General features: G+C 32.6%; 1 protein-coding gene across 2 annotated transcripts in view; it reads right to left on the reverse strand.

Moving 5' to 3' along the window:
• The window catches only part of LOC106669298 (protein Skeletor, isoforms B/C), a 100,564-nt gene extending 83,105 nt beyond the window's left edge, over positions 1-17,459 (reverse strand). For both annotated transcript variants that reach the window (XM_014398670.2, XM_014398669.2), the window contains exon 1: positions 17,302-17,459. In XM_014398670.2, coding sequence (XP_014254156.1) covers positions 17,302-17,344 — 43 coding nt within the window. In that variant the 5' untranslated portion in view covers positions 17,345-17,459. The remainder of the gene's footprint in view (positions 1-17,301) is intronic.
• Between the last annotated feature and the right edge of the window lie 376 nt (positions 17,460-17,835).

Raw genomic sequence — 17,835 nt, forward strand, 5'->3', positions numbered from 1 at the left:
ACGATAGCTCAAGTGGTAGAGTAGCGGCGTATCTAGCCGAATCCTGGGTTCGAATCTCGCTCGTGACACTGACTTTTTTATCTCAACTAAAAACCTTAATTAATTGAAAGGTATTAATTGGTCAAGCGGACCACGAAAACTATTGAATTTAACTATTTGTGATATTTCGTGTTGAACTCTGCAGGTGATGAATCTTAATCTTTCTGTCAGCCTATGCCATACTGTGATTCCGTATGGGTTCAAATACGGTTCAGCCAACAACTGAGATGGCAATTTAACAAATCGGCAAAGACTGGCTAGAACATTGCACAACGAATCGTGCGAAGCGTACACGGGAAAGAAAACAAAATCTAGTTTTTTTTAGTGTGTTCCCACGATGCTTGAATATATCCAACGTGCAATTCAGAGGTGAATTGCATCACATCGTCATTATCTTCCAATCGCCTTATTTAAAAATTCTGCTTACACACTTGAGAAACAAGCGTCGAAGCATTTAATTTTCGTTGTGTAATAATTATATTTATTAATGAATTTAACAAAGAAATATAGGGATGGTTCTTATGTGAGTAACTTTTTTTAAACTTTTTAAAAAGGACTCACTCCATCATTCATAATTCCTAAGAAATATAATATGCAATATTAGAGGATAAATGCGATTTGTGTAACAGGTATGACTTCAAACAAAACCAAATCAAATAGTTTGAGTGTTCATTTTGAGATCTGAGGGGTGAAGAACCTAAAGTTCGGTTTGTTTTCTATCATCCTTGCGCTTCTATTCTAGCTGTTGTGGTCAGACGCATTTCGACAGTTCGTCGTTATCAGTAGTGGATTTGTGTTGATGCCTCTTCCACTGATCAACTATTAAAGACGGTGAAAGGCGACAAACCAAAAAGAGAGGATAGGTAGACGAGGACGATCAGAAAGTACCTAAATAGAAGTTCTTCACTGCATAAACTAAGATTAGTTAGATTGAAAATCAAGAAGAAATATCATGTGGTCGCAGTACAATAAAATTTTATTTTGTCAAACGATTACCATCCAGATATTTTGCCCAACATATGCAACCTGCCTTTTTATTTATACTTTAAAAAAACAATTAAATGTTAATGTCAACGATAAAAAAATTAATAAATTATAATTATTATTTAGAGATCGTGAGTTGCGGTCTGGTGTGCTCTTCTAATCCACATCACACCAGACCGCATCTCACGATCTCTAAATAATCATCTCACTAAACACCACAAAAAATGAATAAAAATTTCAAAATCGTCTTATTTACATCAAAATGGCCCACATTTACCAGGTTACAACGGTTTCGTGAATACGTTACAAGGCTAAAATTATCACATGAGAAAGAGTGATGTACTCTTTTGAAAACAGTTTCGCCGGAAAAGTGGCTCCAGGATCTATTTCTATTTGAAATGTATGATAGTTCCTTAGTCCGCTTATAACCCTAACCAGCGATTAAAGATTGTCAAATGCGAGATACCAAATAGACAGGATAGAAAGATGAGAACGATAAGAAAAGAACTTATCAAATAAGTTCACAGGAAAGAGAAGTGTGTGGGATAGAAATGGAACAATATGCTTCAGGTTGGCGGGAAATCAACCTTACAATAAATTAAGGTTTTTAGTTGAGATAAAAAAGTCAATGGCACAAGCGGGATTCGAACCCACGATCTTCGGCTAGATACGCAGCTGCTCTACCACTTGAGCTATCGTGACCTCGATCCACTCGGACACCAACTTCCCATCTCAATCCTACCTTTTGAATTTTCCCTCCTTTTTCCCACTCGTGCCATTGACTTTTTTATCTCAACTAAAAACCTTAATTGTAATATATTAATTTGTCAAGCGGACCACGAAATTAGTGAATCTTACAATAAAAGTAAACATATTCCTACTTGCAGTAATTACAATACTGAATCTAGAAAGAACGTGACAAAAACAGAGACTTTCTTGACGATTGTAAAACATCAAGGAGAGAAATAGAAAAAAAAAGTGGGAATTTAATTAATATGCGCAATTAAAAATATTATATGTTTTTGTGACAATCCTTAAAGTTAGCCATAGATAAATAGTACAAATAGTAGTAACTTTAATCTTTCCTTGTGGTCTGTAAGGTGATGGACCTGTAATTTAGTCGTTATTGATTTTTTGGTCCGCCTATATTCGTTTGGTCTGTCAGGCGCGTTTCGGCTTTTCGCCATCTTCAGTTGTGGATTTTCAATTTAACGGAATCTCTTATCAAACCGGGGCAATTTTTCTTTCTCCGATTTCGCCGTCGCATGTAAACATTCATGACAACTCGGGATTTTAACTAAATTAATTGCGAAGCTGAATTACTTTCTTTCAGCCTATGTCAACAACGCGGGATACCAACAACAACCCTAGCACTAAAGAAAAAACCAAGAAGAAAAGAGTCGGAAAATACCGAAATGCGTTTCACCGACCAGAACAGCGAGGATAAGTAGACTGAAATGATGAGAAACGACCAAACTACAGCAACTTTTGTTCAGAGAGAAAGACATAGAGAGAGATAGTGATAGAAAGATAGATAGATAGAGATAGATAGATAGATAGAGATTTTATCAGGATCTTTTATCAGGGATGTGGTCAAAGAAAATATGTGTAATTTTAAATCTTCGCCTAGCTTTTGGAACTTTATTGTACCTTTTTCAGGGTTCTACCCTCATATTTTTTTTGACATCTCTGATAACAACCAAGAGAACCAAGTAAGTTGAATGAAAAATGAACAAATTCCAAAATTGCGTCACTCTGCCAATCTTCAGGACTTCGTTATTAGCTACATATACTTCGGTTGATATTTACCGCATTGTATTTCCTAGGGTTGTCCTATTCTTTTAGCTGACCAAATTTATTTGAACCGGCCAAACTACAGGTTTGTAACGCGGAATTATCTGTCGCTATAAATAATTAAACTTCTTAAGAACAGCCCATTCTTTAAGAATGACGAGTTGCCAGAAGACAGTGGTCGATTACCCGTCGCGGCGTTGCAGAGACATTTTGAAGTGGTATAATTATATCAAATGCGATCAGGAAGTATGCAAGTAGTCCGTCTGCTCGAGTGAAAGCATCCTACTTTCTAGGCTGGCAAAGGTCGTGAGAGGCCCGATTCCAATTCAAAACACGAATAACAACCTCTCCAGTCTATTTACCATATAACGGGTCGAATTTTGACAGCACTTTTACTCCTTGAACACGATTACAACGACCACACGATTGATAAAATTAGACAATTATTTGGTATAAGAAATAATGGAATGAATGAATAATAGTATTTATTTACATGGAATACAACAAACTCAAAATATGTTACGGCACGGACAACAGTCAGTCAGCCGGAGTTGATGTGAGCAAACACAGAATAATAACAATAATAATAATACATGAAATAATTAAATTAAATTAATCTATGAACATACTATAAAATACTGCGATTAAATTAAACAAAATTAAAAAAATGAATAAATCAAAAACAATAAAAATAAAGCAATACTAGAGAAGAAAATCGAAGAAATAGTAATAATAAAAGCTAACAAAATAAAGAGATATTGTAAAACACTAATAATTAAAGTGTTGGACTAGCTCGAATCTGTAAGTCCAAGCATGGAAAGCAAATCTGATGAGAGGACGACACAGACGGCCATCATTTAACATTGCTATGAGTGCGGGTCTGGTCAGCCTCGCCAGGCCAACGTGCAGGTCGCGAATCTCTGCCAGAATCGAACATTCGGCGACAAAATGAAATGTATTTTCCACCACTCTGGAATTACACAGAGGGCACAATTCAACTACTTTTTCCATCCATGGAATTTAAGAATAGCAACTCGCACCTCAATTTAAATAGCCAGCGGAGCTCTCTAAGCAATAGACCACACGATCGGTCCGCAATCAGGCTGCATATGCCAGCACAATGATCAAGTTCCGGCGATAATGTAAAACGCTTTTTTCTGAAGCTCCTCATGGTGTGAAGATTTCATTTTACTCAATAAGGTGGCCAACTGGTCACTCCATAATGACATGCCTTCCACAGTCAATTCACAATCATATCTCTGAGCCAGATCAATCCAATTCCTAAACCAGAAAGTTTTGGCTTTTATTATTTCCAAGGCAGAGATTCTTGGCAATCTATGAGGAGGTAACCTCAACATCCTTAGGCAGTAATCAAAGTGTAACTTCAAGGTGAACACTTCAAGTAGAACGACAATAAGAAATAATGGTTAAATATTGTTTGTTTGGCTGTAATTTTACTACATTGTTTTGCTAATTATTTCATGTTAACCAAGAAATGCAAATAATCTCGATCAAACGCTTTAAAAGACATTTATTTGTCAGAAAAACCATTTTATTTATCAAGACATAATATCTCTTCAGTCGTTATTTTCAACGCGAGAACTCCAGAGTTTAATTTTAAAAGAGATTATAAGATAAAATACCTCGAGTAAGACGGCCTGTCTCGAGTGGAAATAAAGGCTAATCAGCATCCAAACATTATTTGGCAATGAAGCATGATGACTTTTTTTACATGATCAAGGAGACCTATCGGAAAACGACATTGTCCAAAATAAACAAATTAAAAGGAAAACTGGCAAAATTCGAATCATTAGGTCAAGGGCACACTTTAAAATCTAAAGGTGATTTGCAATTAGTTTCTAAATAATAAAAATATTCAAACAAATTACACAAAACAAAACATGTTTGGCAGAGAAAGAGGTTGACAAAAAGAAATTTTGTCAAATTAGATAAATAAAATTTTAGAATTGATGGATGATTCCTGTTAAATTAAATGACAACTTGCACAAGAAAACATTTAAATTCTTTGTCTTCAGGAATTATTGTGATGATAAGTTATTTTAACGAAATAGTTACAGCACTTAAAAGTACTGGGGTCGACTTAAAAAAACTACATAAATGAATGGGCAGAATTAATACTGAAAACTCTTCTGACAGACAAACTTAGAAAATATCACAACGTAATAATCTCAAAAATATTTTTTTTAGACAGAAAAAGTAAAAATGAAAATTGGTCATATATCCATATAAAATAAGCTAGTCAGAACTTTGGAGATGCCTATTGATGCCATGACTACTACATTCGGTTTTGAGAAAAAATTTCTAATCAAAATACCTTGTTGAGCAGACTGGGAAAAATAGATCCTAGTTAATGCCAATCGTATCCGGTTTACAGACGGCTCCAAAACCGAATATGGATCAGGCTTATTTTATTTCATTTCTTTCCTTATTCATATAATCCTTGGACGATATGCCACCATTTTTCAAGAGGAAACTGTGGCTATTGAACACTGTGCCAGTGAGATAAAAAGGCTGGGGATTATCAATAGAAGAATAGCCATCTACTCGGTCAGCCAGGCGGACATTGGGAAAAATAACAAAATTACCCTTGTCTGGGTGCCAAGGCATACAGGGCAGAGGGGCAACGAAGAGGCCAACAAATTGGCCAAGGAAAGTTCAATGAGGACACCTATTGGCTCTGAACCCTTTTGTGCCTTACCAAGCCAAAAACGCGCATCCATTAGACAATGGATTAATAATAAGACCTCCGCTCAAAGAAAACGTAGCCCCGGGCAGAGGGATGTGAAAAAATTTATCAAAGGACCATCGCAGAAACTAACAGCCGAACTACTAAATCTAGAACGTGCTAGGACTAGAATAACAGTTGGATTGCTAACTGGACACTGCAGACTCCGGAGGCATATTTACTCGGAGTGGCAGAAACAAGACTGTGCAGATATTGCGAAACACGTCCTGTGTTGGTGCGAGGACCTATGTAGGCTGAGATTCCTAATCCTGGGAAAGGAAAAGTCAGGCCTGAAGGATACATACGAGAGCCTTGAAAAAGCTTTGGAGTGTAATAGAAAGCCTCAAGCTTAACGAGGAGCTCTAGATTAAAAAATTGAGATGCACAATAGATCAATACTGGTCGCGGTGCACAGGTCGTAAAGAGGCCGGCTCCTATATAATCTAATGTAACCTAATCAATCTGTATAAAATATTGAAAAACACTAATAGCTTATAATATCCGCTGTGTTGTGTAATTCTTTGAAAGTGTCTCGTTAAATCAATAAAACATGTTCCTTTGAAATCCCGTCGCCGCGGGATTAGAAACCTTTCTCTCTCACAAAGAATTTTGTGTAAACGATTGGTCTGAAAAGGAAGCGATGCAGCGAATGGGATGAAAAAGGGGATGAGGACTTTCTAGCTAATTGCCTATCCGCACTCTCCACTCTCAAAGCAAAACAGTACCGGAATTACTCGCCGACAGGAGAAAGTGCCTTCTCTTCTTGAATTGTAACCAAAAAAAGACCCCTGCTTAAGTAACCCATCTTGAGCCTTCAATTAACGAATTAAATTGACCTTTGTTTTATCGCTAATCGTGTTACATTTACTTGGACAGATTAACGTCACTATATAATACTTGCGATATTTGAAAATCACAAAAATAAAGATTTCATTGCGAAATAAAAATTTACCATAATTTCTTTAATTTTTTGTTAGGAATCATCTGGCTGTAACAGATTTAACATAACTCTCTCATCCAGCTGGGAAATGACACTAACTTTTTCATTTTCAATGAGAATCCCATATTTTTAGTGTGTAATTCGATTCTAGAGCTTATTTTATGCCACTTTTACTGAAAGGAAAATTTAATAGGATCGACTATTTTTAAGTTTTGCCTTTTTTTTTCCTTTTGCAAGCATAAAATATGTTTTCATTTATTTTAATCGAGTTATCGTTTTATCTTCCGTTTTATTTTAGCTTTCTTATCTAATTGTAAATATGTATTTAAAAATATCAATGTTTCGATGTTCTGTTAGCCCTAATTAATTTTCGAACGTCAATAACCTATCTTATTGTGATTTTTTATTTTACTTTCTCGAAGTAAATCCTATTCTTATTTGGGTTCAATCGCACAATAATGTATACCTGAGTTCATTTTATGTTCTGCTTTCCAACAAAAATGTAAGCACGCGCCGAGAAGAGAGATATGCTTGTTGCTTTTGTTGATGCTGGGCAGTTTTTTGTTTTTTTCAAAAATTAATATAAGCTAAGCGTAAAAGATCCTTACCCTATTCTGAGAAGATCCCTGTCCTAAATTAACTTGCTAATGCTAATCGTTTTCAAAATAAACGGGGAGGGCCATCTTGTTACAAAAAGCATACTCCCTCACGCGTCTTCCGTCGGGCATAATTCTGAAATGATCGATCCTATCAAAATTTTCCTTTCAGTAAAAGTGGTATAAAATAAAATCTAGAATCGATTTCTACCGTAAAAATATGGGATTCTCATTTAAAATAAAAACGTTAGTGTCATTTTCCAGCTAGATGTGAAAGTTGTGTTAAATATGTTTCCGCCAGACGATTCCTAGCCAAAATTAACTTGGGGTTTGCATAAGACCATTTTTTCCTTAAGTTAATCATTTCCAAATTAAATTGGTGGACTATAGAAGTTTATACACCGTGTATAGAGAGACGAATATGGTATGAATTTGACAGGTTTAATTTACCTTCGGAATCCGTCATTGGGGCAAACAACTAATAATCCAGTTCTTCACATGTCAAAACAACCTTGTTTTTAAAAAGGATTGAACTCCACACTCACTCCATCATTCATATTTCTATTTCAAAACTACTGTTTTTGAATAATTGTAAGTAGTAACACGTTGCTTACCTATTGGAATATATATACTGCGATTAAACTTTTTATGAATTAAATGAATTATTAATACTAAATTTTATCAGCTTCTATTAAATATATAAATAATTAATTATACACAATTTTTTTTCGAAATGAAAAATTTGTGTCACAGGCTGGATTCGAACCCACGACTTTCGGCTCAATACGCCGCTGCTCTACCACTTGAGCTACCGTGACTTCGATCGCCCGTGCCACAAACTTCTCATTTCGACTACCCGATTTTATTCTAATTATAAGCAAATCGCGGCTTCATATAGAAACACTTTTTATTAACGACTATACTAGATTAGTATCTAGTATAATCGTTAATGAAAAGTGCTTATAATTAGAATAAAATCGGGTAGTCGAAATGAGAAGTTTGTGGCATGGGCGATCGAAGTCACGGTAGCTCAAGTGGTAGAGCAGCGGCGTATTGAGCCGAAAGTCGTGGTTCGAATCCCGCCTGTGACACAAATTTTTCATTTCGAAAAAAAAATGTGTATAATTAATTGAGTAAATGATTTATTGTTGAGATTTTTGAATTGTGCAATAAGTTAATGACTAAGTGGGACTATCGGTTCTGACATTTTCCCAGCTGATCTTCGATGCACATTTCAACCAGATTTCCCAGGCTATAGTCGGTCCTTTCGGTAATTAGTTTGATATATGGTATAATAAATTTGACATGACAGTGCTCATTAGTTTAAAATGGATTGTTTTCAAACTAGAGTCAAAAATAGGGGATTTCAACTTTAGCAAAACATCCTTTAGATTTTTTGATTATATTGTTAATATATATCAAAACAATCAATTATATAGCTTAAAAATTAATTTTGGTATACTATTTATCATTTTGTTTTTTGTCAGTGTGGTTATGTAAAGGTTGAAATGTGGATGTTTTAAACATTAAAGCTTGTCAATTTGGGTGTCATACTTGTTCATTTATTAAAATCGATTGTTTTTAAACACGATGTCAACTTTTATTTATAAGTTTTACTTTTTACAAAAGGAAGCCGGGTGAATGGGTGTGACAGGTGTATATCTGCATTGGAAAAGCTTTTAACTAAAGCTGTTGCTGATTTTATTTTGTCGCTATAGCGTTTTTCTCGTTTAATTTCCAAGAAAACAAAAATATTACGCTCTTCGCTCTAAAAACAAAATTTAAAAACAAATTACTAGGAATCAAAACGTGCAAGAATGTGCATTGTGATTTTAACCTGAGTGACAAAATTTAGATTGCTAGAATAAAAAATAAATAAATAAATTTTTATTCTAATAACTATACAGTATTTTCGTTATCTTACTTCTACGATGAGAAAAGACCAAGAACGGAAGTCGACGAGAACCAGCGGACCGTTAGCTTTATGCAATCGGATGGGATGTGGGTCAGAGACGGCCCATTCTCATTTCACTGAGTGATTTTTTTTTCTTGCTTGTTACAGTTTTTTTTTTCTCACACAAATCTGTATATCACCCATAAGTGTAATCAAAACTCATGCAATATATGAAACGCGTCGGTCATGATTTATGGTTTTTTGCATTGTGGTCACCGTTAAAAGATGAATTATCTAATAAATCTGTTCAGCAAACGTAAACATAGAATTAATAAAACTATTGTCGAACATTTACGATTTTTAATTATGGGTTAACGACAGGTAGAGTATAAAGTTATTAAAATTAGTACTTTGTAAATAGAATTCAATGTTCGCACCATTCAACTTTCATGTTTCATAACAACAACAATGTTTTTAGTTTTATTTACTCACCCACATACTCTCTCTCTCTCTCTCTCTCTCTCTCTCTCTCTCTCTCTTTCTCCCTCTCTCTCCTCGCCCTATGTTCCTCCATACCTGTCTCTTTCTTTTCTACCAAAAAATATCATAACAATACTAAAACATTACTTCATGCATTTACATCAAAACACATTTATTTGTTGTTTAATTAGATTATTTATTTATCATGAGGATATATTAAGAACTTGATATTAAAATCATGCTTCATTCCTAAGTAGAAAAAATACTCTGGTCGAGCAAAAATTGAAATAGAAAATCTTATTTTACTAGATCTTGAATCTTAATTTAAACAACGTGAAAAAGTAGTACTTTTGTTATATTAGGTTTGTAATATTTGTTATATCAAAACATCCTACCAAAATCCTACTGCAAGAGGAATCGGTCTGTACAGTGTTTAGGGCATAAAATTTGGCGGCAATGTGAAAAATTGAAGCTCTATTAGAAAATTTCTTCTCCTGAATAGTTGCATTTTTTCGTCTCCCTTTTTTCAAAACTCTTCATCACATCGAAAGGATTCTTTCTTTGGTTTTTTAGAGCAATAACAGTCAAACAATCGTAAGGAACAATGTTTTTACAAAAAAAAAATAAAGGAGCGGAGAATTAAATTTTGTTCTATAAACAAATAGTTTAGATCTTTGCAAAAATGTACAAATCACTATTTTTTTTAACTTTTCCTACCAATCCATATGATACTAAAATTGATCAAACGAGAAATGATGGTTATAATAGACCAAATATTATTTTGAGAAATTGATATAAAAAATAACAATTTTCCGACCTCTCTTTGAACAACTAAATGACTTAAATTACTTAATTATGAAAAATTTTGAGATTTAAGGCTGAAAAAAGGATGTACAGACTAATTTTAAAAACGATATGCTTATTAAAATTGCAACCGATTTAAGAATAGTTGAGTTAAAAAAGGGAAAAACCGCTATTCATCCAAAGGTGGTAACAACCCCATTAAATAAATTATATTCCATTGAACTCTTAAATCCCACCTTAATGTCTACAAAAGACAAAATAAAATACACAGAATTGGAAACTGAAACTTGCCTTTCTGAAATTCTTCGTAAGTATGCACAACATTGTCAAGCACTTATTTTGACTTTATTAAAAAACTTGTCATAAGCTGTATTTAGATTTAAAGCTAAAATTTAAAGTTAAAGTAGGACATAAAGAAAAAAATATCTAATAGTTTGCAGCGCATAAAGGCAAAGATAAAAAGTCAAAAGACAAAACTCGAATCCCCCCCCAAAAAAAAAAAAAATTGAAAGACTTTCAAGCAGATTTCCAACAAAGGTATATACATTTTTGATTATTTGTAATATTATTTTTTATTTGGATTTCCGACTTCTGATGAAATGATACTTGCTGAAAATGGAAAGAAGAATTGTAGTTATTAGGTATGAAAAATTGCGTAACAGTGGAAAATACCGATACTACGAGAACTGATGACCTCTGCTGTTGTAAAGTCTAATTGAAAAAAAAAGTTGAATTTAGAGTACGTACAGCAAGCTTATTGGGAATTTTTATAGTATTTGTTTACAATTGATTAATCATCTTACAGAAAAGGTTGCGAATGAATTTAATGTTTTGTTTTTTCACGTATGATAATTTAATAATGTCGTAATAAAAAAAGAGATATATAAAATATTACAACGACCAAAAGACGCTTTAGTAAAGTTTGTTTATTTTATAAAAAAAATTTATAGATTTTTTATAAATTTTATTTTATTTTATTTTTTAAAAAACCTATTTGGATTCGTTTTATGCTCCCTTAAACTTAATTAAATACAAATTTTGATGGCAATACAATTTTAGGCGGGATTCACCCGGTAGAATTTTTTTTTCCGATGTCCGGTCTTTCACTTAGAAATTCATGTCTAATCTGGATTCTATTCAAATACAACAATATTACAACCGGTAGAAATCTGAAAATATCTTCTTTCAATCCATGTCAACAGCCGTTGGACAAGTGCACCTCTTTTCTTTAAGCATGTATCAATATCCTTTAATTTTTGTCATTACAAGTGAGAAAACTTAGGATGAAATCAATAAAAACTTTTCAAACTTTCATTTTAGATCTCCGGCAACACATGCTCAAAAAAGAAAAATGCAGCATTCTAATGGGTGTAATACAGTTGACATTTGATAAGATCCAATGGAGTTATGCATTTTTAAAAAGAACAACGGTCATAGGAGAGAAAAATATGCTCGCAGATAATCGAGCCCAAAAATGTCTATTTTTTGTTTCCCATAAAAATTTGCTTTACGAATCAAATTGTTTTTCAAATGGATCAAGTTTTTTTCGAAAATCACAAAAATAAATAGTTTAAAACGATTGCACCGATTCACAGGAAACTTTACAAGATTTAAGATAGCTATACTCTAATCGTAATGGCAGAAACATTTCTTCCCTTAAAAAAATAAGAACAGGAGTTTTAAAATAAAACGTTTGAGGAATTTTTGGATAATTAGGTCCTTATTTTTCTCACATATAACAACTTAAAAAATAAAGGTAGTGGTACCGGCTCAAAGAATAGAATTGTAGCTTTCCATGGTTGTAATATCGTGGATATTGGAAAGAATTAATAATTTTGAAGAGGAACAATAGACATTGGAGAAAATAAAACATGCCCCTAGTTAATCGAGCTCAAAAATGTTCTTTTTCGTTTCCATAAAAAATCTTATTTAAGGGCTTTATAGGGTGTTTAAAACAAATGAATTTTTTTTTTCAAAATCAATTTTTTATCCAACTTTACTAGAAGCATAAAAGGTTTTTGTAACTTTTCATAACAAGAAAACAAATCTGACTGATATACAATATAAACAACAAAGGCAGAAAAAATTTTAAAAATATTATTTCAATTAGTTAAAATATTTTTGCTTGGCTTTTAAAGCCTATTGGCAAGAGCTCTTTAACACGAGTCTAATATTTTTCATCCTAGTAACACGACAAGATTTACATTGAAATCGGTGATCCCACGTTTGTAGGCTCCCTTTGTAAAATAAACATTTTGTGGCTATATAAATTGTAAGACGTATATGAAAAACCAGAATACGACTTTCATTGACCTCGCGTTTATTGACCTGCCCTGGTATATCTAATTCAAACGAGTTTACTTTCACGGCGAACCTACAGCCAAGTTCGATCGGTTTACTTTTGAAAAAGGATGTGCACACCTTGTTTCAACCATTGTCTTGGATCTCTAGCTGTGGCCCCGAAACAAGGCGATTTCATAAACTATCTGACATGACGACATGACAAAAGGACGGAGAAGAAATGAATTCGTTCCGTTATACAGAGGATCGCCCTTTCGACCTCAGCCGGTTTCTTGCTGTGAAAGTAGCACCTACCGCTTTCTCCGGCACGGTTTTTTAAAGGACGGATTATTGATCAACAATCGTGTCTAAATCCTGAACTCTGTTTCCTATAGGGAATTACACAGTAATTACCGATTACGACATACAGGAAGTTGACGTTTTTATTATTTAAAAAAAAAAAAACTTTTTAGACGGACTTATATAAATTAAGTATCCGTTCGGTAATATTTAACCTCCGGCGTGAAAGCGGAAAGAAAGGAAAAAGTACGGTTCACTGGTTCATTCTCAAACTATGCAAAATGGTGAATTTTAATTAATGAAATGAATAGAGTGAATTGACACTGAAATCAGACGCATCATTTTACTAGTTAGTTCGATCTTAGAATCACAATAAAATATTTTATGCAAAAGAAAATGAATGTTTCATCAAAACGAGTTAATAGTTCACTTAAATACCCGAGCCTATTGATTACAGGCTGTCAACGATTTACAATAAACAAAACATGATCAGTAATGACAACACTAGCGGAAATCCAGCACAATTAGTATATGGCAAATATTATTTATCCCTTGGAAACCGGAAAATGGGAAAATGTTCCTATCTTCTTTTTCTTTCTTTCACCCTCAAGCCCCTGTCAATTCTACTATTTTGACTATTTTTATGTTTATACTTCCCTATTTTACTATCTTTGCCACATATATATAATAGTAATTCTCCTTTAAAACACCTAAATTTAACAACTTTGAGTTTTTTCTATGTGGATAAAGAAAATGGTAACATGTTCAAAATTTTTATTTACTCTCATTTCTTGCCCATAGTTTTTAACAATTACAAATTTTCTTTAACACACATAAATGTAAAATATGTCACTTTTTATTCTTTGTTAAGAATAGGAAAATGAGAAAATATTTTAAATTTTTTAAATAATTTAAATTTTCCTGTTCTCTCACGCTCTTGCTCATGCCAGTCTACAAATTTGCCCATTTGTTTTCTCTTTTCTACTTTTCTGCTTTCTATTTAAACGGAGAAATATTTTTTTTCACTTGTATTAGATTAATTTGCAAAGAAAGAACTAAAAAGAGTTATTTGTATGATTTTTACTTACTAAATTTTATTTTCTACTGAATGTTTCGTCTAGGGTTTACAATCTTAAACGTATGGTTTTTGATAGGTTATCGTTAATTTTTCCAAGAATAAAGGGAAATACTTTGAACGAAAAAATCATTGAAAAACATTTTCCAACTAGATTATTCCCAAAGGTAAAAAGATTTAAAAATATTATACTTAAAATATATGAGAGATAAATAAGTAAAATATTTATAATATATTCAAATAATTAATTTCACCGTTGTCTTACCATTTAGCAATTCGAAATCTTCTTAAAACACTAAATATATCCCTTTTTTATTCTATGGAGATAAATAAAAATGCGAATAAGTATTAAATTTTCATTTTCTCCCAAAATCCTCCTCGTGTATTTGTGTAATTTTTTTATTTTAATACTTTCAATTTGAATGTAGGATGTTTGATTGTATCTGAATAACTTGTAAACATAGAATTTTAAATAGTTATTTCTAAAATTTTTACCTACTGGTGAAATTTCTGTTCTTTTTTCGAAAAGTTTCGTTTATATTACGCATAGTTTTTGATAGGATATCGTTCAATTTTCCAAATAAAAAAAGAAATGTCTCGTTAAAAAGGATCATCTAAAAAGATTTTCCGTTTAGATTATTCACAGAGACTAAATAAATTAGAATTATTTTCTTTAAAAACAAAAAGGATTTCTATTTTTAGCATTTATATATCTCCAAATATACGGATAACACGCATTTATGGAGTGTCTTACCATTTAACAAATTTTCTTTAAAACGCTCAAATGTAAAATATGCCATTTTTATGTCACGTGGATGAAGGACAATGAGAAAAATGTCAAAATTTTCCTTTTATTTCAAATTCTTGGCCATGTCGTTCAACACATTTGAAATTAATGTTTTCATCTTTACACTAACGGAACCTATTTTATTGAGAGTTTCGTCTCGGTTCTACAATCTTAGACTATCGTTTTGGATTTATCAAATATAAAAAATCTCGTTTAGATTATACTCAGAGACATATTTTAAAAATATTATTTTTAAATTGTTTTAAATATATACAATATCTTCAAATTTATAGGATAAACTAGTTTATTTAATTTCCTATTGTTTAACGATTACAAATTTTCTGAAAATACTTAAATTTAAAAATATATCATTCTTTTATTCTGTGTTAATGAGGGAAATTGAGAAAATTTTAGATGTTTCACATTAATGCCCATTCTCCAAATTTGACCGTTAGATTTTCACTTTTTTCTTTAATATGTTTTATTTGATCGTTAGAAGGTTGGTTTTTTAATCTGTATCCTACTATTTTGAAAAAGGAAAATTGCTATGAATTTAAAACGATTACATTTGAAAGGGGTTTAACTATGCAAAACATGTAAATATATACTAGTTTCTACCTATATAACATTGTAATATGAACTAATGCTTTATCACAAATTATTGAACAAGTCACTATGGACGGTTCGTTTCAGACATATACGAAGTTCAAAAATCTTTCTTCTCAAACAAGACGTAAAAGACTTTTATTAGCAATTCTACATTCCTCACAGACATGCAATACTTTGCAAGCCGGTTGGGTAGATTAGCAAGGTGAATGAGGGTAGTTTGTTTCAGACGAAACGATATGACATGCGTATCTTAAGGATCCTTACGGCCGCCGAAGAAAGAGCGACAGACAGGACGAGACAAAAATAGATAAAATTGTGAACGTCATCAATTACTGCCATTGTTATGATCTCTAATTAATTTTTTCTATATTATTTAACAGGCGTTTTCATTTGGCCCCCTTCTAAACTTTTACCAATTTGAAAAGAAATTTTATCTCTTTCTACACTACGACTTTTTCCAAGCTAGTGCACTATTCAGCATTTTAGAAGAATTTTCTAAACGACCTATACATGGACATATTTTAATTAATAAACAATATGAGATCTCCTACTTAAGCCTATGTGGTGGAGAAACTTGTTTAATCGTTTCAGATTATTTTGGTCTGCCAATCCTGGCTGTTTTGGTCCATAAGACTCGTTTCGGCTTTTCGCCAAATTTGCACAGTGGAGTTGTGTGCCCTCCTCTCCCTGCTTATACCCTTGAAACAAGATAGAAGGTGAAATGTACGGGGCGGACCGACACAGCAAGGATAAGCAGTCCAAAAATTTAAGTGTCTTCAAAGATGGGTTATGCATTCGTACCTCGACCTGTTTATAACCCTGACAGACAACTAATGACGTCAGTACGTCGAAAAACATCTAATACGCCAAAAACACTTACTGTAGAAAGACGAAAATCATCTAAAATGACCCAACTACAAATAATAAATACATAATTTATCAAATGATTATTTTTTCAGGTATTTTGCATTAAACTATTTTTTAGTATTTTTCTAAGAAATATTTAAGTGTATTGGTGTATTATAAATTAAAGCATCTATGCATGATAGATTTTTTTTTAATAAAAAAGTAAAATAATGTGTTTTAATATATATTTATATTCGAATTTTAATTACTCTTGTTGCAAAAATTCTCACAAAGTTGAAAATTTAATAAAGATTTTTAAGATCTTAATTTTAACAAGGATAAAAATAAAGATGTTTTGAGATATTTTTGATTAAACTAAAATTCAGCATTTTTAAGCAATATTTACGTGTATTGGTGTATTATAAATTAAAACTTCCGTACTTGATAATTTTTTCAAAATAATTATTAAATTTTTAATAATATAATAATTTGTTTAATGTATATTTATATTTCAATTTTAATTATTCTCATTGAAAAAAAAATGTTCACGTAGTTGAAAATTTAATAGCTTATTAAAACAAATAAGTTATGTTTACACAGTCATAGATTAGACACAGACACACATACACACACACACACACACACACACACACACACACACACACACACACAGAGAGAGAGAGAGAGAGAGAGAGAGTGAGAGAGAGAGAGAGAGAGTGAGTGAGAGAGAGAGAGAGAAATAGAAACTAAAACTAAAATATAGCCATATTTTGGTATGAAATCGAAGCAATATAATATTAAAATGAAACTTAACTAAATTACCAATAAGTTGAAATGATACATTAAAAAATAGAAAATCGATTTGTAAATCGAAAAATCCAGGTATATTTATTGTGTAATTATCTCAGGATTAGATAATCAAAAGTATTGTTTTTTTATTAAATCGAACATATTATAAGTTGACATATACTAAACTCTCATAGGATCGTGTGGAATGTGTCAAAGTGGCAGCTAGTAACGTGAAAACCATTGGAGGCAAGGGTTGAAAACCATCAGTGGGGATAAACGATAAAGAAGGGCTGATGTCGTGAATACGTAATTAGTAAGGGCGTGTCCCAAGGGCTTACCAATGGCAACGGTGGTCAGTCCTAGTAGAAGGTGGAACAGCATGTTACAGAGGGCATACACTTTTTGTAAAGGGCACACGCGGATAAGAAAACTGGGACAAATAAGACGAGGCTCGTTTGGTGCGATCAGGGCACCGGCCGCACAGCTACTGACTGCCTCCGACGCGGGTGGGTCCCTATCCGGGCCGCCATTTTCACCCCCTCTCTGGCCGCCACGGGGCTCATCATCATCAGTATCATCATCATCATCCGAGGGCTCATCATCAACACTCACCCATGAGCCTATCGCCGTATGTACCTTTTGGCTGAATAGAGAAAACATCAGACCTTAAATACATAGAAAACCGCTTTTTTTAGGGGTTCTGTAAAGAAAACATGGAAACTTACATGTATATTTTCATATTTTTAATATGCTTAAGTCAAATTCTTTATTAATCTTAAATTTTATTGGGTTGTTTTTGACCCCCATTTTGTCTATTAATAGAATAGAATACTACTATATCATTAAAATAATAGAATATATACTATACTCAG

Source organism: Cimex lectularius, unplaced genomic scaffold (genome assembly GCF_000648675.2).
Source record: "Cimex lectularius strain Harlan isolate CLEC.00 unplaced genomic scaffold, Clec_2.1 scaffold35, whole genome shotgun sequence".
In the NCBI taxonomy this organism is placed as follows: Eukaryota; Metazoa; Arthropoda; class Insecta; order Hemiptera; family Cimicidae; genus Cimex; species Cimex lectularius.